At 34.4% G+C, this 25,328-nt stretch overlaps 2 protein-coding genes across 4 annotated transcripts in view; both read left to right on the forward strand.

Moving 5' to 3' along the window:
* LOC128238505 (uncharacterized) overlaps positions 1-25,328 on the forward strand; it is an 89,430-nt gene that overhangs the window by 4,950 nt on the left and 59,152 nt on the right. The window lies entirely within an intron of this gene.
* LOC128238506 (uncharacterized) lies at positions 5,340-18,082 on the forward strand. Of its 3 annotated transcripts, none has more exons than XM_052954493.1 (13): positions 5,340-5,476; positions 6,075-6,349; positions 6,618-8,259; positions 8,597-8,671; positions 9,040-9,114; positions 10,254-10,307; positions 11,156-11,426; positions 11,676-11,804; positions 12,972-13,056; positions 13,626-13,658; positions 14,448-14,522; positions 15,786-15,839; positions 17,057-18,082. In XM_052954493.1, exons 7-13 carry the CDS (start codon positions 11,418-11,420, stop codon positions 17,362-17,364), a joined length of 693 nt encoding a protein of 230 aa, XP_052810453.1. In that variant the 5' UTR covers positions 5,340-5,476; positions 6,075-6,349; positions 6,618-8,259; positions 8,597-8,671; positions 9,040-9,114; positions 10,254-10,307; positions 11,156-11,417; the 3' UTR covers positions 17,365-18,082. The 3 variants fall into 3 exon arrangements, with proteins under 3 accessions (XP_052810453.1, XP_052810454.1, XP_052810452.1); XM_052954494.1 differs by having other exon boundaries at positions 6,618-7,397; XM_052954492.1 differs by having other exon boundaries at positions 6,618-8,671.

A 25,328-nucleotide genomic window follows, 5' to 3' on the forward strand; every position in this document is an offset into this window, starting at 1 on the left:
TAGTCTGTCCATTGTGTGTTTTAAATATTGATTATCAAAACAAGTACTACCATTGTCATGTTATTTATTTTAGTATGGAACGCCTTTGTTGCCTCATAATACTTGTCTACGTGATATCATGTGCTTACCCCCTTATGTTATCTATACTTATCAACATATCAGGTGCGTTCTCCATTTCGTTATGAGCAAACTTCATTATGTTATGTGTGTTACAGTCTTAATCTATATGTATCTAAGGAACACAATTCATGATTCACTGCAGTATATTTCTTAATTGTAGTTATTCATTCTGAATACTATGTTTCATATATAGCTTTGCCTGTAGTATTGTAATTCACATGATGCTTTGGTATGAAAGAATAAACATGTAACTCCATTTGAGATCTCATGAATCTAACCCATTCCACAGGTTGTTGTAAGATCTAAACCAACAACGCAACGTGGTGTCAGAAGTTGTTGAACTGATTCTTATGGATTACATTGAAATTAAATGGAATAATTAAATTGTAATTGCAAAGCTCATTCTAATAAAATGGCAACCTTTACTAATATGCAAGGACAAACACCCAAAATTGACTGGGACAGCAGGGATTTATCATAGTTATTCAAGTCGTTCAAGACACATTTCGACTTTATGATTAAGGCTCCTCAGAAGGAACAATCACAAGAAATGAAGTGTAATTACCAATGCTGTGGGTTGGAGAAAAAAGGTCGTTCCATTTTCAGCACTTGGAGACCAAAAGATCTTACATACTTCTACAACCAGTTCGAGAAATATTGTGAACCAAAACCAAACCGTATCTATTCAAGATACATTTTCAAAACGAGAATGCAAACAGATGGCGAATCATTTGAACAGTTTGTTACGGATTTGAGATTCTTCATCAAAGAATGTGATTATCCAAAGAACATTCTTGATGACATGATCCGGTATCACATTGAATTGGGCGTTTGATCCGTGAAAAGTTCATAGGCGAAGCGAACGGTTTAACATTACAGAAGTCTTTGGACAGTGCTAGAACGTATGAAATTACAAAAGCACACATTCAGAAAATGGACAATAATAAAAGTGTAAATGCTGTTACACCAAGGACATATCACCACCCAGAAGCAACGAGTAATCCAAAACAAAGGTCGAGAGGCAAGCTGGAGTATGCTAACGCTGGCACGAAGAAGGCTACGTGTTCAAACTGTGGATCAACCACAAAACCAAGGGTGTATGCTCATCATGGGGGAAATACTGTAACTACTGCGGAAAAAGAAATCACTTTGCTAGTGTAAGCTACAAAACGCAAAAGGAACAGAACAAATCACGAGTGCATGAGGTCAATGATTTTTCTTCCTCAGATCTAAGTGACAACTGTAATGCTTAATTTTATAATACTGTTACTCATGACAAACACAAAAACCAAGCTTTTGTCAATATTTCAGTTGGTAACAACAACACACAATTCAAATTCAAGATTGACTCTGGTGCACAAGTAATTATCATACAACACCACTTGGTAAAAAATACAGTTGAATCACACAAACAGCACATTGACAGCTTACAATGGCACATCACTCAAAGTACACGGTGTAGTTAGTCTTTAAATGCTTGTACAATGGTAAAATTCAAGAAACGAATGTTACATTGAAGATACATCCTCATGTCCAATTTTAGGTTTGACGTTTCTTACACAAAATACAAAGTCATTTCAAAATGCCATGATGTATTTGCTATTTTGGATCACTTCCAGGTGAATGTGACATACATATATAATCAGACGCAATACCTGTAGTACACCCTCCAAGAGGTGAACCTATTGCCATTACGGACAGACTAAAAAAGAATTAGACAGAATGGTTAAAGACACAGTCATTGTCAAAATGACAGAACCATCTGTATGGGTCAACAGTATTGTAAATGTTGTAAAACCCAATGGCTCTTTGATGGTATCCCTAGACCGTAAAGGCCTGAATGAAGCAATAATGAGACCACACTATCCATCTAGATCAATAGATGATATATTGCCTGACTTAACAATTGCGACAGAATTTTCCAAATTTGACACGAGAACCGGTTATTGGTCAGTTAAACTGAAGAAGAAATCATCATTTCTGACAGTTTTCAACACTTCATTTGGCAGATATAGGTATCTGAGACCTCCCTATGGTGTAAATTGTGCCCAAGACGTCTTCGTAAAAAAATGAAGTCTTGTCTTCAATGTTTGAATGTCGTCAAGGTCATTATTGACGAAATTGTTTGTTATGGCAAAGACAAACAAGAACATGACAGAAACTTGGACAAGCGTATCGAAAGATGTCAACAAAAAGGTCTCAAACTCAATGCTGACACAACCGAGATTGCTAAGTCAGAAATACCTTTCTTTGGACATTTACTGACGTCAGATGGACTGAAAATTGGTCCTTCAAAGGAACAAACTGTCCAGGAAAGGTCGTCTCCTAAGTCAAAGTCGGAGCTAGAGACTATATTAGGAATGGTGAATTATCTGCAACGATTTACATCCAGTCTAGCAGAAATGACTAGTCTGTTAAGACAGTTGCTGATAAAATTGCCTTGAAAAAAATAAAAAGGGTAATAACTCAAAACCCAGGACTAGTACTATCGTATTTCGACCCAATTATTCATGTTGCTGCAAGTAGACGCATCACAAATGGACTTGGTTGGTTGTGCTTCAAAACAAACAAAACAGTTTTCTTTGCTTCGAAAACACTGACGTCTTCAGAAAGAAACTATGCCAAGATTATAAAAATAAGCTGCTGTATCGTATGGAATGACCAATTTTCATCAAATGACATATGGGCGACATGTTGTAGTCCAAAGAGATCACAAGCCACTTGTGAGTATAACGAGCAAGAGTTTGCATGTTGCTCCGCCAAGATTGCAAAAGATGATTTTGCAATAACAGAAATATGATTATAAAATGTTTATGTAGCTGGAAAGGACATTCCAGTATCTGACACGCTAAGTTGCAACTAAATTGTGACTTATCAAGAGATGCAGGCTCTGAAACACACACTATCAACAGGTTGGCCTGATAAGAAACAGGACTGTCCGAATAGTAATTTACAATATTATATTTTCAGAGACGAACTTACAGTCATTGACGATTTGTTGTTAAAAGGAAGCAATGTCATAATTCCCGATGATTTGAGACATATGATGCTGGACAAAGTTTATGGTTCACACTTAGGGATAGAGAAATGTACTCAGCGTGCAAGAAGTGTAATGTTTTGGCCCAATATGACCAAAGACATTTAGAACAAAGTACTCAATTGTCCAATATGTCCTGAACATAGAAATTACTGAGATGTTTCACTGGAATGACAGTAACTACTTGTTATAGTTGATCTGTATAGCAGGTATTTTGAATGCGGGTTACTCAGAAATATGAGAACTGACACAGTTATTCACAAACTGAAGGGCAATTTTGCTACACATGGAATACTTTCAAAAGTCATTAGTGACAATGCAGGACAATATTGTAGTCAAGAATTTGACAAAGTTTCTAGAGAATGGGATTTTGAACATATTACGTCATCGCCGTTACACTCACAAGGCAATGGTGTTGCTGAAAGATGGATTCAAACAATCAAAAAGATTTTCACAATACCTCTACAAGCTAACAAAGATCCTTATCTAACAGTCCTTGAATACAGAAATGCGCCACTTTCTTGCGGCAAATCACCAGTACAATTACTTATGAGTAGGGAAAGTAGGTCTATTTTGCCAGTAGTAGGCAATCATCTTGAGCCGAAAGTTCATAATAGGCAAGAAATCAAAAGCAAAATATGTCAAAATCACAATTGAAATCAAAGACATGGTTTGATAAATCTACCAAGCCACTCACACAATTGTCACAAGGAAATACCATTCGAATCAAACAAGGTAAACGCTGGAAACGGGCAATTGTTAGGAAACAAGTGCATAACAGATCATTATTTGTTGAAGATAAATAAATACACATTTCAAATCATAGATACGCATGCATGCAATGATAACGACATTCGTCTAACTGATCACTCACAACATGACAGTGAAAGAAACATACAAAATCAATCAGAGCGAAACATTTCTTCAATAGTCTATGCTGTGAAGGAAAATCATAATATCCTATATTCTGTAACCGTGTTAAAGTGATATTTGTGGATAATGTTTATTGGATACATCAAAAGTATTCAGCGGTATGACAACTATACTCTTCCCAACGACATTTCGGGACGAATTCAAGTGTCCTTTTCTTAACTGTTAACATTTCGTTAGGAAAACTTCTCATTAATTTTCAGATACACTCTGCTGGAATAACTTATCTGTCAAGAAGATTTTCTGCTTAGCTGAAAATAATGAAAACGCTAGGGTGTTGATCAAATTACTTTAGATTAAATGTGTTCTTTACAAATTCATCAATTTACATATTCCTTTTAAAAGAAGAGAGATGTTACAGTCTTAATCAAAATGTAACTAAGGGACACAATTCTTGATATACTACAGTATATTTCTATATTGCAGTTATTCATACTGAATACTATGTTTCATATATAGCTTTGCCTGTAGTATTGTAATTCACTTGATGCTTGGGTATGAATGAATAAACATGTAACTCCATTTGCGATCTTATGAATCTTACCCGTTCATATGTTGTTGTAAGAACCAAACCAACAACGTAACAATGTGTACTGCTTATTATGTTAGGTACGTTCGATGTTCCATTATGTGCACATTTCCGTATACTGATCATTGTATTATGTGCATTCTCCGTTTCGATATGTACACAATTCAATATGGTATGTGTTCTTATCAATGGTTTAAAAGTAAGAAGGAAAAACATGAAAAATGCGTTTAAGGCTCATAAATCCTTCTCTTGGAGTTACATATGACTTGTTTCTAAAATAGTATATACAGTAAATAAAGTTTATATATTTAATGGTTGTCAAAACAGACGTAAAAATACGAACAATTTGTACTTATTTAAAATGCTACAAATGGCCATACATCATACAACATTTAATTCTAGTAAAATCATCTAAAGTGGTATTTGAGCGTATACTTCAATAGCTGTGCATTTAACCACTGTCATATAATAAAAAAAATTTATATTAAGTATTTCAAAATATTATCCAAAAAGTCCGTGGACAGTTGAATAACGATTTATATTAACATTAACAAAGGGGCATTCATATGTTTTATATATCATATATAAGGACTTCCCAAGTTTATTTTGCAATGAATACTGCAATTTGGTTTATGTAAAATGAAATGTGCATTGCAATTTAAGATTGAAATATAACCCTGTATAAGGTTTTTACTTACGCGAAGAAGTAGCCAGACCGTAAAACTGAAATTTTACGAAATCATTGCGGAAGTTAACACTACACAAGGAAGAGTGGCGTGATAATAATGATATATTAAGAGAATATCTCATTTTAATGATAATTTAACAATATATTCAGTACAGGTAGCAAAAATACAAAGGTAAAATATGTTTATCAATGATATTTAACGCAGTTGCAGCTTTAACGGAATTAAAACACAAAAATTGATATTGTTACTTCCGATCTACATGCACTTTTAATGTGTATTTATGTACACAAACTTGTTTTAGTTTTAAATAGTGTATTTGAGTTATATACAGTAAAAAACATTATTTTGTTATCAATTCATTGATTTTTGGATTAACGTATCAGTCAGTTTATCAAATAACCATTAATTTTCTTTGCCTACTTTCGTTTTAGTAATACATCAAAATAATATGTCATGGGTATGTATAATCAGTTTGCAGGGGTGGTATGCAGGAGCGTGCCATGATTTGATTCTAGGGTATCGGACTTTTGAGGGGTTTTTTCGTGGTGCGTACCCAGCCCCAACAACTAATATAATAAGGGGTTTTGGGACCACCCAAAAACGCTTTTGGCGACTTTCAGTCTAATATGATCCGTCTACGTGTAATTTATGCATAGCTTATTAACCATATTGACATTAGAAAGGATCACCTGAACTAACCCCAAACACTCCCACCTGATCGTGGATCCTGTCAACTGTTCTTTCTAATTCGACTTGTTGTTTTTACCAGGCTACATTATGTCCACAAAGAAAGTCAAAATAGTTGCCTTGCGTTTACTAAATAAGAACGAACCAGGTGTGCACAACTTCAGTATCGAAATTGTGCCAAAGAACAAAGCGAAATCCGTGATAAAGAAAAGACAAAAAGAAGAGAAGTATGAAAAAGATGAATGCATTATACCACCAACGTCTCCCAAAATTGAACTACCTTTGGATAAGGACAAGAAATGTGAAATTAAATTAAGAATTGAAGGGGGACTCAAGCCAGCTGATGACATGCATGACGTTTGTATATTTATCGTGTTCTACAAACAAATCTAATTTAAATGGCTACTTATATTAAAAAGGAGTAAAAATTGAAAAATAATTGTTCTTTTTGATGTTTTATAATGACATCAAATAATTGAATGTTTTTAATTCCAGCAAAAATTAAATATGAAAATAACATTTACAAAACAAATGAAAGCTAAATGGTCATGTTGAGCAGTCAAGTATTTAAGTATAACAAAGACGAGTTCACTTGGTTTTAAAACAAGTTTTTTTCTTTTTTCAGGGCGAAGATATTATAGTTTATTCGGCTAAAGGGAAAAAAGCTGCCCGCAAAATCCTATTTACAATTCCAAGCAATGAATCGGACAAGGCCAGCATTCTTTTTACTGTAGGAGACACATATAAACACAGGGTATGTTGTTAGGCCAAAAGAAATATACCTGTATTTCCGGTAACATTGCGAAAAAAAGGGTCGATCGGTCGGGATTTTTTCTTTTTTCGATTTCATGTAATATTTTGTTGCATGGGATCAATTATGTTATATCTAAGCGTTTCATAATTCACAAAAAGTCAAAAAAAGTCAGAGTTAAAAAAAGTTAAACAGATTTGTTTAATGTCTGAAATCATTTTCTTACCTTCGACTACCGTATTTTCCCTCCTATTTTTCCCATGATATCTGGTGTTTTATGTTTTACAATACTCGTTTATAAGACGTGATCGGTTACAAATCCAGCACTTCAATTTTTACAAATCTACGATAATATTCTAGCCAAACAGTCAATTATGAACTAAACTTGTTAAATTGCTTGTAGAAAATCACCAATTTTCACGTCAATTGTGAGCTCTCTAATGTGGAGGTAACTTAATAATAGAACAAGTAAACGCGGGTATGGACTAATGTGACATGAAAAAAATTCCAATGGTTATATTTAAAAAACTGAAAAGTAACTTGATATTATAAATTAATATCTGAAATATGTAAACATTGTTGGTGTTCCGTGTCCAACGGAAACAAGTCCGCCAGAACCAGAAGCGTTGAGCATCATTGGTGGCGCAACCGCAGGTACAACTATCATTTTATTACGCAGCTCCAATTTCTGTAATACTTACTACTGGTACTACTACTACTACTACTACTACTACTACTACTGCTACTGCTACTAACAAAAAGAGTAAAAAAATGATGATAATAATAATAATAATAATGATAATAATATAATAATAATAAAAAATTGGGCTCTGTGATCTAGTTTATAACGCCAGATGACCATATTCGAACTTGAGCTAGAAATCATCAAAACAACCTTAAGTTTCTGACAAATTTCCAGGATATTTCGGCTGAAAATGTTAGCTCTAGAGTGTTAACAAGGTATTTCCATAATTGGGCTCTGTGTCCTAGTTTTTTTACCCCAGATGACCATATTCGAACTTGAGCTAGAAATCATTGAAACAATCTTTCTGACGAATTTCCGGAATAGTTGGACTGAAAATGTTACCTCGAGAGTGTTAACAAGGTAATTCCACATTTAGGCTCTGTGAGCTAGTTCTTGATCCCAGATAACTCATATTCAAACTTGAGCTAGAAATCATTAAAACAACCTTTCTGACAAATTTCCAGGACATTTGGGCTGAAAATGTTACCTCGAAAGTGTTAACAAGGTTTTTCCACAATTGGACTCAGTGACTTAGTTTTTTACCCTAGATGATCCATATTAAAATCGGAGCTAGAATTCTTCAAAACAACCTTTCTGAAATATTTCCAGGATATTTGGGTTGAAAAGTTTACCTCTAGAATGTTAACAAGGTATTTCCATATTTGGGATCTGATACCTAGTTTTTGACCCCAGATGACCATATTCGAACTAGAAATCATTGAAACAACCTTTCTGACAAATTTCCAGGATATTTGGGCTGACTGGTGACTGGTAGGTTTGCTTGATCATTTTTAATGATATTATGTTGCGCTTGTGTTAGATAACCAAATGGGATTACATATCTCAGTAACTAAGCTCAAACAAGTAATACAAAATAGTAAATCAATACCGCATTGCATTTGTACGTGGTTTTTATGGGCTACTTTAAAGAACAGTACATAATGTACGTATACAGTTTAATAGAAAAACATGCATGAATATAAATTTTATTTGGTAACATCAAAAAAAAAAACTTGACATGACACCCAACCAAACGATACTTGTGATTAAAGTGGTATCACGTAGACATCTTATCCACGCAAAATGCATCTGATTTAAATACTTTCAGGTGGTGCCAAGAGCAATGAGGCGGGATACCTTGCAAAGCCAGGTCTTTCATCGAGTGAAGTGACATCGGTTCCTGGTAGGTTTGCTTGAGTGTTTTTACTGATTACAGTATTTTGTTGCGTTTGTCTTTGGTAGCCAAATGGGACTACATATAACAGTAACTACAAGGCTCAAAAAGTAATACAAAAAAGTAAATCAGTTCAGCAATGCATTTGTTTGCTTTCATTGGCTGCTTTTAATAATGGAACGTAATGAACGTATACAGTTAAACAGAAAAACATGCACGAATGAAAAGTAAAATCATAAAGCAAGTGATCATACGAAAACTATTTTTTGAAAACAAAAAAACATGACATGACAAGCAAGCAAACGATACTTGTGATTAAGGAGATATCACGTATAATTCTTATTGACGTAAATTGCATCTTATTTAAATACCTTCAGGTCGTGCCAAGACCAATGATGCGGGTTACCTTGCAAAACCCGCTATTCCATCGAGTGAGGTGACATCGGATCCTGGTAGGTTTGCTTGATTATTTTTATTCATAATAATATTCTGTTGCTCATCTGTTAGATAACGAAATGGAATAACATATCTCAGATACCATTTATATATGTGGTGGTTAGGATAATATATTCAAGGATACAGTGTATTAAATATCTGCGATAAAACAATGACGTAAATAATGTTTACATTTGAAGTTCGACAGTCTTCTAATAAAATTCAACCATTTATGGCGAAGCAAGTTACCTTACCACGTAAGCATTTAATTTCGTATGATCTCTCGACAAATCGGTTGCAATTCTCAATCGCTGTGATCTCCTATGACGAGCATAGAATATCACGAAACACTAGCTATGTTTCTGCTCTTAGTCTATTAAGAAAATCTAAGTCTATTAAATAACTTTCGTGTATGAGTTGTTTTGTTGAAATATTTCAATTAGATGAACTTGTAGTTGAAATAAAACAATGGATAGATTCATGTGATGTTATCCATCGTCATGAGATACGCGTGACGTTACTTATTACAGTAAAGAACTAAAATGGAACTGACATTCCAACATAAAGAAGTGCGTGCAATACCATTAAAACATTAAGTCTTGACATAAAAACATAAAGTCCCAATGGCACTGCAATAACTTCTCGTTAGATCATATTTGTCACACAGTTGTTGTCCGAAACAAATCAAGGGCTTAATTTGGTAAGCGTTTTTTTTGTTATGGAACTAACATTTTGGTGTTGGGTTAGTTTAATAGAAAGCATTTGTTCGCATAAGACATCATACACTTACAACAATTACAAAACCGTATTTAAGAATTAGGATTTTACATGTAATATTCTAAATGATTATGATTATACTTGTTTTAGCACAGGGGAACCAGATTATCAAGTTCCGTATGCTTAGTTGTTAAACAAAAAATAAGTATTGTACATGTGTCTCATGGATTGTTCTACAGCAGCCAGTTCTTTGTAATCCAATTTGGACTTTTTAAAGTTAGTATCCAATTAATAGCATTCGTATATGAATAACTGTGGTCTCAGGTCATCGATGAGCGGCTATCTTTGGTTATTGCCAATAAAGTCCCTTATCTGTTTCTCTGTTTGTAGGTTTAAGAACAGTCTGTATCTGGCATAGTATCGAGTTTTCTATTTGTAGTTGGTCCTGGTCCTAGCGTTAAGGAAGGATCGTCTGATGAGACAGAAGTATCGGGTAATGCCCAGTACATTAGTGCTGAATTTGTTTAAACATGATAGTTCACGTGTTGTCGGAATATTTGTCGGTGTAATGCTTATAATCTCAAAAGAATATATTAAGTAAATAGAACTTGTCAAGTCTCTTCACGTTATTCACAATTGCATTCAAAGAGTTCATGAAATGTGTCACTAAGCGTTAAATAGTGAAACAGTAAAGTATTGTTCCCTATTGTAAAACAAAAAAAACGATAAGAAAGAACATCCTTATTTCATTGAAAATTATTTATAATGGAGGGAAAAATATTAATCTTTTTTTTTGCATTATATGAAACAGTCACATATGCCAACGTTGATATTTTAGGGATAAGCGACAATTAAACACGAAGCTAAAACTTTCATAAACGTCTTATAATTACGACTGACCCGTTGTGCTACACTAACGGATTTCTAACGCAGAACGGACTCTGTGTCAACTGAGTATCCAAATTTGACGTATAGCATTTATAGGCTTTGTTTTCTTGTTCCTTTGCAAGATTTTAAGACTAAATGAAAGTGATTAGAACACATGATGAGTAAGTGGGCGTACATGCATGCTTCCATGTGTGTCAAATTTCAAATCTTCACATGTCACATGTATAAGCAAACTTTTTGTGTGATAGGATTTGGGTTTTGAAAATGTCATTAAAAGATAACTTTTTATAATTTTGTAAAACAATAATCTGATTGTACCGTATGTAGAAGAAACAATGTAAATAAACTCAAACATTTTATAATCGTATCATCTTTACCAGCATCAAAAATCTTACCTCATAAGGGATCGTATCAACTGTTTTTTTTTATCTTATTCGACTTTTTTTTTATCAGGCACCATTATGTCTACAGAGAAAGTTAGAATAGTTGCCTTGCGTTTACCAAATAGGAGCGCGCGGGGTCATCAAACCTTCAGTATCGAAATTGTGCCAAAAAAAGCTGCAAAGTCCGTGATAAAGAAAAGACAAAAGAGAAGTATGAAGACGATGACTGTATTGTGCCACCAACGTCTCCCGATGTTGAACTACCATTGGATAAGGACAACGAATGTGTGGTTAAATTCACAATAATTGGGGGACTAAAGCCAGCTGAAGATATGCATGACGTTTGTACATCTTTTGTTTCTATTTCTTTTTTTTTATTTAATTCAATTGGCTAAACATTATAAGAAGTAGTACAGATTGAAAATTGTTTATATTGATGTTTTATAATGATGTTAGATTATTGAAAGTTTAAAATTGCAACATAAAATAAAATGTGAATTTAACAAAACAAAGAGAGATGTCGAGCAGTCAAGTTTTAGTATTACAAAGACGAACTCAATGGGGTTTAAAACAAGTTTCTCTTTTTTCAGGGCGAAGATATTATAGTTTATACGGCTAAAGGGAAAACATCTGCCCGCAAGATTCTTCTTACAACTCCAAGCAACGAATCGGACATGGCCAGCATTCTTTTCCATGTAGGAGACACATTGAAACACAGGGTATGTAACCAATACTTTTTACGACGATCATCTTAGATAACATATGCAAGAACTATTTTGTATCGACACCGGTGCTTTCTTTTTACACTTAAACGGTTAGCACTACCGGGGCTATGCTATAACGTATGCTTGAACAGATCAGTTTGGTTTGAGCCTATTGGTTAATTGGTTAATGTGTCCATGTTTTCTCTACTTGACCAGGTATGAAAACATGACAGGCTGTAAAATTAACAAATAAGAACGTACACCATAATCAAATGTTTCAACTGTTATCTATTTTGGCACTTATAGAAGCGTCCATGTTGGAACTTTCCTTGTAGATTCATAATTTGTATGACGTATACAGTAGATTTCCAAAGAGTAGTAATATGATACCCACAAATATTCAATGAATTCAGGAAGATAAGCCTATGGCGGGCGTACTTACATATCTTTGGGTGAGATGAATAAATGTGTGTATTTTAATTATATCGAGTTGTCAGATCATTTTATCACATGCTTTTTTCCGGTAAAACATAAAATAGTCCTACATGTTTAACCTGCGCTGAACAAAATAACACAAACTGGCATAGCGACACCATTTCCCGGGCAACAAGCATTGCCAAATTTTAATACCAATTGAATATAAAACAAAATATATATTCGATCTTTTTAAACTCCGCGAATATACTTAATGAATACCGAGATGAAATCAAAAAGGAACACAACTCATACACTAACATTTAAATGAATTTCGAATTCCATTAATTCTGTACTATATTATTGATGTTATAGATAAATAGTAATATTCTGTTTTCCTCTTATGATTTAAATTGACTACTTAATTCAAATTAATATACAACATAATAACACTAAAGGGGATCATTTAATGGTTTCATGGACCATTTTAAGTTAAGCAATCGTTGTTTCTAAAAGCAATTATAGGTTTACATGTGGAGTGATATCGTTAAATTCCACATGTGTTTTCCAGAAAACGCTTAATGGTTATATAAAACCGGAAACATTATTAAGCATGTGATACATGTTAATCTCCAGTTGTAAAAATTCACAGGGCTATCTGCAGGATGCAACAATTTGTATTAGCTAATGTGACATGAAAAACATTCCAATGGTTACATTTTACAAACTGAAAAGTAACTTGTTATTATAAATTAATATCTGAAATAGGTAAACATTGTTGGTGTTCCGTGTCAAAAGGAATCAAGTTCTCCAGGAGAAGCTTTGTTGAGCATCTCGGGCGGCGCCACGTCAGGTACTACAACTACGTTTTCTACTGCTTCATAATAATGATTACAATACTAATAATTTTACTACTACTACTACTACTACTACTACTACTACTACTACTACTACTACTACTACTACTACTACTACTACTACTACTACTACTACTACTACTACTACTACTACTACTACTACTACTACTACTACTACTACTACTACTACTACTACTACTACTACTACTACTACTACTACTACTCAATAGGGGCCAGTGTAATGATGTCCAACACAGGTAGCTGTTTGTTTTGGCTGTCTCATTGTGCATGGTGCTGTTTGGAAATAAAGGGCGGTGTCGCGAGCTCATAAAACCTCCGCTTCGGCATGGACCTATTCAGCAACTTATTTTTGTGTTCATACAATACGGGTAGAGTTTCTTTGGAAAAACTTTAAACCAATAAAGCATTTATTTCAATATATTTATTTCTCATTGCAATCAATTATTGAACACGATAAAAGAGCCAGTTTATTCTTTTTGCCGATAAGCATTGTCATAGGTATTTTGTAATCTAATATTAAAAGATGATTTTTCTTTTTTTACAGGAGACCAGAAAGAAACTATGGCTGTAAATAGTGGTACAGTAAAATAGTGGTTCATTTTTTAAAACATTTAAACGTTTAGATGGATAAAACAATCCAATTTCATTAAACAATATGTTATAATGGAGGAAAAAAAGAAACTAATAACTATATATTATTCAGTATGAAACACATGAAAACGCTAACTATGATTTTGTTTGGGCTCAAGCGACAAATTAACATTAAGCGAAATACACTTTTCATCATGGTCGGATACCTAAAACTGACTCATTTTGCTACTCTAATTGTTGAACAGATTTTGTGGCAACAGAGAAATCTAACGTGACGTATACTTTTGTAAGCTTTATCAAATGTCCCTTAGCATGATTTATTGAGACAAAATATGTGATTAAAAAACATGACTAATTCAGTTGGCGTATATGCATGCTTTCATGTATATCATATTATAAGCTTCACTTGCCACATACACTGCAAACAATGGTTTTGTATGATAAAAATGTTTTGAATTCAAATTGTGTTAAAAATGATTGAATTTAGTCAAACGTTATATCGCTTTGTTATGGCAAAAAGGATTTGCAAATTTCATTGATAGAATACTCCCTACAATTAAGAAAAAAAACACAGTATCTTGATTGTACCTTATATGAAACAAACCATGTAAAAACACTCGAACATTTAATTATACTTTCAATTCAATCAACATCAACTTCCTTTTTGTAACACATATATATATAACAAGGGGTCAATTAAACGATACCTGTGATAATGGGAATATCACGTATACATCTTATCGACGTAAATTGCATCTTATTTAAATACCTTCAGGTCGTGCCAAGGACAGTGACGCGGGTAACCTTCCAAAACCCGCTTTTCCATCGAGTGGGATGACATCGGTTCCTGGTAGGTTTGCTTGATTATTTTTACTGATACTAGTATTCTGTTGCGCATGTGTTAGATAACCAAATAGAATAACATATCTCAGTAACTATGAGAACATTTATATAAAGGGTTACGGTTATATATTCAAGGATACAGTACGTTAAAAGTACTGTAATAGAACAATGACATAAATAATGTTTACATTTTAATGTCGGCAGTCTTCTAATGAGAATCAACCATTTATGGCGAAGCAAGTAGCCTCACCACGTAAGCATTAAAATTCTTACCTTTCTCGACAAATCGGTTGCATAAATTCTCAAACGCTGTGATCTTCATTGACAATCATAGAAAATCACGAAACACAAGCTATGTTTCAGCTCTTAATCTATTTAGAAAACTGTTAAACACCTCGTAAGAAACACCAAAATGAATTCGTACGAAACTGACTTTCTAACATAAAGAAGTGCGTGCAAGATCATTACAACATAAAGTGTTCACATAAAACATAAAATCCTCATTGTTGTGTTTACAACAAGAAATAACAACAATTTTACGGTTTATTACTAGTACTTGAGAACAGTCATTGAGAACTAAACTACTGTGATAGCATGCAGCATATAGTAGTACAGAGGGCGTGGCTTATCAGCTAGAGGTGTCGCTATTGGCTGAAGTTAAATACACAAAACTCATGGCACTGCAATAAGCTATCGTTTGCTATTGTTTGATCCTATCTGTCATTACTTTGCCGTTGTTGTCCAAAACGAGTCAAAGGCTCAGTTTGGTAAACGTTTTTTGCTATATAACTAACACTTTGGTGTTATAATTCTTTTAGCAAAAGGGTAACTACATTACCACTTTCCGTTAGTTAAGTTGTTCAACTTAAAAGTAATTGTAGTACTTATTAAAGGCCGTAAGGCAATTTGATCTGTCGGAAAGTCCAGGTCTAATAGAATTGTTGATACAAAATGGGAGTGATCCAAAATTTATATTTTACAGAGCTTCAAATATGTTTTACAAAGTGGCCTTACATAACAAACATACATGCACTTTATGCATTTGAACATGCTCATGTATTTTGGATACACGAAAGGTTTGATCCTAAACACAGAACTTCATCGATAAAAAACACCGGAAAACGCTTATTTTCCTTTGCATAATGAAAACAAGAATACTTGACAAGAAATAACTTCGTAGGATTTTAAATGATTCGTCATCGGCTAAAACCCCACAGTTATCTACCCTGCACTATATCTGCCATTACATATAGTTTTTTTTTATTTGTAGTTGGTCCTGGTCCTAGGTTTTTGGAAGGATCTTCGTATGAGACAGGAGAATCAGGTAATTTGTTTAAGCATTGAACATGCTCAACATATAGTTAATCGTTCACATTTTGTCGGAATACTTGTCGGTGAAATGCTTATGATCTCAAACAAACATCCTAAATATATAGATATAATTTGTCAAGACACTTCACAAAATGTACACATTCATTCAATGACACCATGAAATTTGTTACTAAGCGTGGCTTTACTTTTTCAAGGACGAGTTAAATTGATTTTTTACTAATATGATGACAAAATTCGTTTATTCGTTTATGTTCCCGGAGTAAATTAACAAAGCTACCTGTTTAAGCTACTCAGATGACGAGCATAAAATTGACTAAGCAATACCGCTTCCCGTGGTACATGTATTGCAGAAATAAAGTATCTGGATAAATTTAATCCCGATATATGAATCAACTATAAACAAATTTAGGTCTAATATGAAATTCAGGAAGAATAACAACATAAACACTATACTTTCAATGAAATTTGCTTTCTTTTAAATTGTGACGTCATAGCCGGTGAGATGGCGTCTTATTTTGGAAATATGCTTATGATATCATATTTTGTTAATATACAGAACGTATTGAACATTTTAAGAGTATTTATATCAAATCATGTTTTCTTCTTTTGGTTTCTTTGGAAAATAAACTTCTTTATCCAAAAAAAATCATAAAAAAAACATGATCATTTAACGTTTGGCTAGTTGGAATACAACTTAATAAGCAATCAAATTTCCACAAATAAAAATACAAGCATGCAGTTTATTATTGTACGCATGTGTTCTACAAAAAACGTAACTGTTTTATGAAAGAGGAAAGAAGGAAACACATTTGATCAAAAGTTTAATTATATGTTCCGAGCGAATTCAATATAATATATTTTAACGGGCAATCATGGTAATTATTAAAGGTGGGATAAACATGAAACAAAAGACAGAGCCATAAGACTCTTTTGTTTGAACCCCTGTTGTTTCTTCCATTGGCCGTGACAACGTTGTTATCTTTACATTTACATGATATTATGACATTTTGGATATAAATTGTATTGTGGCATCGCCTGTCTCTTGTTTCGTGATTGTTAGCCTTGATCCGTGTGTCTTTTAACGAGGTATTGGTAAAAGTATATGCTTATAGGCTTGCCCCTTGTTGTATGAAAACTAAGTTTGTTTCCAATCATATTTTGAATATTTAAACATATATATATCGTTTCTGATACATTCTTATTTCAAAGCCTACAAGAAGCTGCTAAGCAATACATCACTGAAGGTTCTTGCAAATGCTATCGCGCCAAATGACGTCTACACACTACTTATTCAACTGGAGGTTCCCCCAGTAAAGATCGATCAAGAAAGACTTAATAACCCAGGCGACATTGGGTCAGCATACTTTAAATGCCTTTACCACTGGCGTTCCATTGCGGGTTTGAAGGGTGCTTATAACCTGGAAGTCGACAAATACCTGTTTAATAAACTAATCGAGGTATTGACTGAGCTAGGCAGAAATGACATTAAGAGGGTTTTGATGAAAGTATTAGGATAGACTTCACTGGCCTGTATTGTTAAACGCATCCGTGCACGTAGCGCTGAATGAGCTTGATGGATCATATGAGGTCGTTTTCTTAAATCACTTTTCAATTTAAATTCATCACACGATTATTGTATGGCGCTAAAAGGTTTTCTAAAGGAATGCATTTTAGTAAGATCTTGGTGCATACGGACAATATCAGCCAATTTACTTTTTTATCTGAGAAAAAAAACATTTCAGTAGCGATACTTATATAATTCAAGTTTCTGGCAGTAATATGAGAAATTTCAGCACTCCCTTCAGTCCTGCGTCTAAAACACAGACTTATGGGTTCATTGAAATTGGCTTTAGCGAAAATCAATTATGTCTAGTTGTTTATGTTTCTATTCTTTCTGCATGCATCAATTTAAGATTTTGAAACTCTTAAAAATAAATAAAGCTGAGTCAGTATGGGTTGCGAATAATATGTTCTTCATGAACAGGTTTATTTTTGATAAAACGGACGCTGCTGTTCCATAGCATGTATACATTTTATTCGTTCGAATATTCCTAACATTAAATTGATTTTTGAATGTATAATACGCCTGTGTTTTAATATATCTTTATTTATCTTTTTACCATTATAAACATTCTAACTGCTACTTTTGAATAATAATAAAATGTCAATTAATCATAAATATACTTTGCAAAATTAATCAGTTAATGTTAAAAGTTTACAAGTTGATTATATCCCAATATCTAATAAAACATCTAAACATTTTTTTCTTCGTTCTTTCTAACAATACTCATGAAGTATTCATGTGAAAAACCTCAGAAACGCCTTGTGTTACAATGATGAATGTGGGCTGATTTGAGAGACATATCAACACTTTCCGGGATTTGGTATATAAAGATTCTAGAAAATTCTTAAAGAAGAATGATTACTATAAATGATTTTCCTGACATATATTATTGTCTATATCATATTGATTGTTTTAAAAATTTCCACTTTATAATTTATGTTTAAAATAATTACATCTGACAGAAAACAATATACATCTGTTTAAGGATTTTAAATAAAAGGTTATCATATCGACGTGCTACACAACTCCGCCCAATAACATCTGTCTCTGGTATATAATGAATTCTTACCAAAGTCTCTTGCAGCCGAATGTTACTGCATATTGAAAAAAATGACTCTTGTGTTTTACAGCAAAAGGTTACTGACTGTTGTCTTATGCAGCAAAGGGTTAACCATGTTAATCTTGTCTCTCACAACAAAACTTTACTCACACTTTTCTCGCCAGAAGTTTTTTACTCCAGATCTTGTCTTGCACAGCCAATAGCTACTGACTGTTGGCTCGCAAAACAAAATGTTACTTAGTCTTGACTCGCATATGCAAACGTTACTTACACTTGTCTGACTAAGCCAAAGATTACTGGCTCTTGTCTCGCATAGTCACAAGCAACTGACACTTGTCTCGCACAGCCACAAGTTACTTACACTTGTCTCAAAAAGCCAAAGGTTACGGCTCTTGTCTCGAACAGCAACAAAATACTTACACTTGTTTCGCACAACCAAAGGTTACTGGCTCTTGTCTCGCACAGCCACAAGATACTCACACTTGTCTCGCACAGCCAAAAGTTACTCACACTTCACTCACAAATCCAAAGATTACTCACACTTGTCTCGCACATCCAAAAATTACTCACACTTGTCTCGCATAGCCAAACGTTACTCCTACATGTATCGCACATCACACTTGTCTCACACATTTACAGACTATTCACACTTGTCTTGCACAGCCAAATGGTACTCAGACTTGTCCCGCACATCCACACGTTTCTCACACTTGTCTCGCACATTCGAAAATTACTCACACTTGTCTCACACAGCAAAACGATACCCACACTTGTCTCGCACATCCAAAGATGACTCACACTTGTCTCGCACAACCAAACCTTACTCACACTTGTCTCGCACAGCCACAAGTTACTCACACTTGTCTCGCACAGCCAAACGTTACTCACACTTGTCTAGCACATCCAAAGGTTACTCACACTTGTCTCGCACATCCAAAGATTACTCACACTTCTCTCGCACAGCCAAATGTTACTCACACTTGTCTCGCACAGCCGAATGTTACCGTTACCGACACTTGTCTCGCACAGCCAAACGTTACTCACAACTGTCTCGCACATCCAAAGATTACTCACAATTGTCTCGCACATCCAAACGTTACTCACACTTGTCTCGCACATTCAAAAGTTACTCACACTTGTCTCTCACAGCCAAACGTTACTCACACTTGTCTCGCACATCCAAAGATTACTCACACTTGTCTCGCACAGCCGAATGTTACCTTTCCCAACACTTGTCTCAAAAAGCCAAACGTTAATCACACTTGTCTCGCACATCCAAAAGTTACTCACACTTGTCTCGCACATCCAAAGATTACTCACAATTGTCTTGCACATCCAAAAGTTACTCACACTTGTCTCGCACATCCAAAGATTACTCATATTTGTCTCGCACATTCAAAAGTTACTCACATGTCTCGCACAGCCAAACGTTACCCACACTTGTCTCGCACAGTCAAATGTTAATGACTCTTGTCTCGCACAGCCAAATGTTACTGACTCTTGTCTCGCACAGCCAAATGTCACTGAATCTTGTCTTGCACAGCCAAATGTTACTGACTCTTGTCTCGCACAGCCAAATGTTACTCACACTTGTCTCGCACAGCCAAACGTTCCCACACTTGTCTCGCACAGCCAAACGTTACCGTTACCCACACTTGTCTCGCACAGCCAAACGTTACCCACACTTGTCCCGCACAGCCAAACGTTACCGTTACCCACACTTGTCTCGCAAAGCCAAACGTTATCCACACCTGTCTCGCACAGCCAAAGATTACTCACACTTGTCTCACACATCCAAAGATTACCTACACTTGTCTCACACATCCAAACGTTACCCACACTTCTCTCGCACAGCCAAACGTTACTCACACTTGTTTCGCACAGCCAAACGTTACTCACACTTGTCTCGCACATCCTCACGTACTTACACTTGTCTCACACAGCCAAACGATACCCACACTTGTCTCGCAGAACCAAACATTAATAACACTTGTCTCGCACAGTCCTCCAGAAACGATCACAAAAGCGAATGCAACGATCAAGAGAAGAACAGTTGACCTTCACTACACAGCAAAACTTGCATTCTATTTGAACAACGGAAAACTGTTCAAGATACCAGTGAAAAGAAAGTATGATCACGCCGATATCAACGATGCCTAGATCCAAATTGAACAGTATCCATTAAGTGTTAACAAATGACAAACAAGTGAACGATATGAATGCTGATAATAAACAGTGTTTTAAAGAATTTTCAAAATAAGACATATTTTTCAGTGTATACCTTTCCTATGCATAAGCTGAAACTCTCATACAGAACCTTTAGTTTAAGCTTAAGCAAACTCGTCAGCTCATATTGAACAATGTATGAAGCCTTTGTACTTTATTTTCATTTGCATGTAATGCTTATTTCTGCTGATAATCCCTGTGTTGTTACTCTTGTATTATTTTGGAATATAAGCATAGTAAACACAATTAACATAGATCAATAGTTGTATGTTTTGTATTAACTCGATTTTATGTTTATGTTATATAGCTATGTTTATGGTATGATAATAATGATAAAGAAAAAGAGAGGACGTCCACGCTTCGTTTCAAAATTAGTTACTAATAATACTTGCGTTTCTTGCGTTCAAATGTTTGATTTTCGTTTTATGTTTGAACATATTTTGTTGATAGTGTAGGTATAATAGAAATCATTATCAAGTTTGTTCATGTACCTTATAATTAAATACTTGTTTTTGTATAGCGTTGTATGCATTTTCATCCGACATGAAGTGTATAGCGGTAATTATAACATTAACGTACTAGTGCAAGTAACTTTAAGACAAATCGGACGTTTGTCAAGAATACATAGCAGGTTTCATTGTAGATTAATTTGATAATGTGTATCATATTTCAGAATTTTACCCTCTTTAATTGAAGTGAAAAGTCCTGCCACAAACTATCATGTAGCCATACAGGTTAGACTCAAAACAGTCGCATGCTAAGAAAGATTGAAAGTTTGTGTTAAACATTTGCTACAGTATACTCTTTGATTTACAATTAGAATACATATTTTAAGAGATATGAATTTCCATTTATAATGACATTATAAATATGTTCTCTCGACACTGTTATACCTATATTTTTTTAAAACATGTTTGATAAATGCCACAAATAATATGTATTAATCATTTTTTGTATTTGTACTAATTGTACTAAGTTTGTATATCACAATAAACGGTGTATAAAAATACTTTTCTAGGCTACCTAATTCAATTAAAGTACATTTAATCATGACATACAATACTGTGTCAGGCTGTGTCAGGCACTTTGACCTTTCATTGTCTACCACGATCACAGGCTTGCAAGGTCCACAAATTCCAATATAACCACTTAAATTGAAAGATCCGTTTAAGTAGTGATAATGGTACGCATTATAGGCGTGCTTCATTCAACTTACTACGAACAATTTTAGGTTTTCAAAGCTCGAAAAAAGTACGAAAATTCCTACGAAAGAATTAAAGCAGATGAGTCTTTTTGTTCCGCCTTCACACCACTACTCGCAAAAACTTGCCTTGCTATCTTGTCGACAGTGCATCATTGCATGAGATTGCAAGTCCCTGCGAGAATGACCTAAAACTCGTCTTAAACCGTGGGAAAAACGCCCCTGTAATAACGCTGGTATACTAGTATTGCAGACATTATTAATTTATAATACATAAATAAAAGCCATCTGGGCTATTATTGTTAAATTCACAAATAGACAATCAAACTAGCCAACCGATAGCATTCTGAGCGATTGCCGGTCAAACTATTTTTATCAAGGTACAGAACCTTTGTTCGACTGGTACACAACGCTACTTTTCGTCAAAAACCTAATGACAGGTATGCGCCAATCCTGATCAACAGTTGCGCGGACACAATGGTTGTGTTGGCAGGAACGCAAGCAGTTTGGAAAATACCATGACTTGTTGACGGGTTGACGATGAAGTAATAACAAATTCGTACATGAACTCATGTGTATCATATAATCAATCATTCTGCATGTTAGTTGATCGAAAACCATTCAAGTATTTTAGTCTTTATTCATTTGGCAATGTCTTTATTCGGCCACGATTATAAGTTAATGTTATGTGTTGCCAGTGAATCCTATACTTTGGGCAACTACTAATTAGTTTGTGCACAAGTCTGACAAGTCGCCATATCTGAAACAAAGATTACTATGCTGTATATCTCACAAACCCTAATATAGCTATACAATCCAATACCCGTTATTAATGACAATGATACGTATACTGTTTAAGAACTTTTTAACCTGTGCGGAATATGATCCTTTTTCGCCATAGAATCTCATTTATCAGTCACATATGTCACATGCATTGTAAGTTCTATGTAGGTTTTTGATGTGACATGAAATCGCATCCTTTTAAATTGCAAATCAAAATGAAATTGTACAAAGACATATGCATGTTTACCGTTTTTCTTTATTTTTCTCGACCATGCACTGAAGACTGAAAAAGCTGCATAGGAACATTATATGAAAAAGGTACCAATAACAGACAGGCGAAGAAGAAGAAGAAGAAGAAGAAGAAGAAGAAGAAGAAGAAGAAGAAGAAGAAGAAGAAGAAGAAGAAGAAGAAGAAGAATATAATTTAAACTTTGGAAGATTATTGACGTGAAACAAATTCTTTATATATATTCTGAGTCAATATTTGAGAGTCCAACGTTTTAATATTGTATTTATATTTTTTCCATTCTGTTAACATATTCCTCAAGTGTGACGAGTAATTGGCCTGATTTAAGGGACATCCGTAGGTGGTCGTGGTATTGAAAACATGTCAATCATTCAGGAGACAAAATGAATTTTGATGATCGTCCTCACCTGTTTTCAAACGTAACTGAAACCAAACTTCCTTAATTGTATGGTGCTCGCCGCTTATATTTTAATATAACAATATTAGCGTGTTCCTAACGATAAACAATTATACAATGTCAATCCAGAATGATTTATACGTGTCATCGGTGCTTTTATATGAAATATCACTAAACAGAACAAAAAATCAGGTTTCAACAATTAAAACTGATAAGAATGCAAATGATGTAATCTAACTCCGTCAGAGTTATTTTAAATCATTATCCAATCGTTTTGAAAATTATAAAGCGTTGAAGTCAGCCTTTCTAAGGACGGACTCCCCTTCATTTGAGAAGTATTTGGGATTGAATGTGTAGGGGTTTACCTGAGAGTTCTTATTGGCTTTAAACAGTCAGCATTCCTTTTGCCGCATGGTTTGAGTCAAGATGTGCGTATTAAACTTTGTTATGGAAAACTAAACTAAGGTAACTGTATCGTATTTCATCTAGTCAAATGGAGTACTTAATTCTATATGACATTTGAGATTTTCCTTAAGTTATTTTAGGAATAGCGTTATATCAGTTTGAATATGTTTAATGTATTACTTATTTTCCGAAAATGCGAACGGATATTGTTTTCTTCTACGAAAATATCCAGGAAAATATTATCCTTTTTGTTGATGGAGATCAGATATCACAAAACATAGGATGTATTACATCCGGCCTTTTATTATTCATAAAAACATTTTATTTATTTTGGCGCCCGAAATCCTGCAAAACACTGGGCCATTATAGCCTTATTTGGGATCCATATCAACGCGTGATACGATTGGACTTATTTTAAGTTGCTATTCAGGTGATAATAATAAAACTTCAGAACGCCCCGTTGTAAATATAAAATATAAAAAGAGACGCCCGTGCGTTTAGATACAATGCAAAGACCTTCAGAATGATGTTAGTCGACACGTTTAGCACACTTTTTGAGAGTTGCTGCAACAACGACGATAAAGATACCGGTTGGTGTGGCTTAATATGCAGCTGCTGTCTTAATCATGGATTATCTTACGTTTTATTTTTTCCTTTAATGTGCCAATATCCTGCAATTGTATTCATTTTGTGCCTGTATATAGTTATAGTTCTTAACGTTTATCTGGTTAATCATCTGCAAGGTAATTTGCAAGGTTGTGGAAAGAAAAAGCGATGTTTTGATGAACTCAGTTGGAATTTCTAAAACACGATACACTGGTGCTGTGCGGCATTATTGTTTTGGATGTACAATTGAGCATCCAGCAGTTCACTAACCCACAGGGGCGAGAGCTTCAATGTGCTGGTTATAATGCCCAACATAATGAATTTTGTTCATACAGTTCCCGGCCCCAAGTTAAATGTGATACATTACTGGAATAAGGATAATAGATGATAATTTGATACGACCCAGCTTGTAACTTTAAGTCGGCGTATTATGTACTTCATATGTCCTTTTTACAACGGTGTATAATATTATACTATACCAGTATCAATTTCGCATTATCATTTATTTTTTTCCCTTATCTGCGAACAAATGTTATTTTAAAACTACATTTTGTATGTCGATCCCATCAGTGTTTTGCACACTTCGTGCACAATTTAAATATGTCACAAACCTGTTTTTCAAACAACGTTCCTCTGTTTCTGACCCAGGCCATGTTACACCCATTTTCCCTTAAATGTATAAAGATAACAAAAACACACAACACAGACCTTGGTCAATGGTCACTTTCTGTTTCTTTCTCTCAAAGCCTATTATTTGCAGCAGTCAAAGCATGAAGCTTAGTTGAACCAACTAAACAAAGTTTAATTATTGTGGTCGAATCTTTTTCTTATATATCAACTTGCACTTCTAAAGCTTATAACATACTTTCTGAAACTGAGTATGCATTATAATGAACGGAGACACAGTAACAGTAATATCAATAATTTAAAATGTTTAGATCCCATGTAGTTGATTCAGTAGAGGGAAAGTGGACACCATCGTCTAATCTAAA

The sequence above is a fragment of the Mya arenaria genome, chromosome 6 (genome assembly GCF_026914265.1).
Source record: "Mya arenaria isolate MELC-2E11 chromosome 6, ASM2691426v1".
Taxonomy (NCBI): Eukaryota; Metazoa; Mollusca; class Bivalvia; order Myida; family Myidae; genus Mya; species Mya arenaria.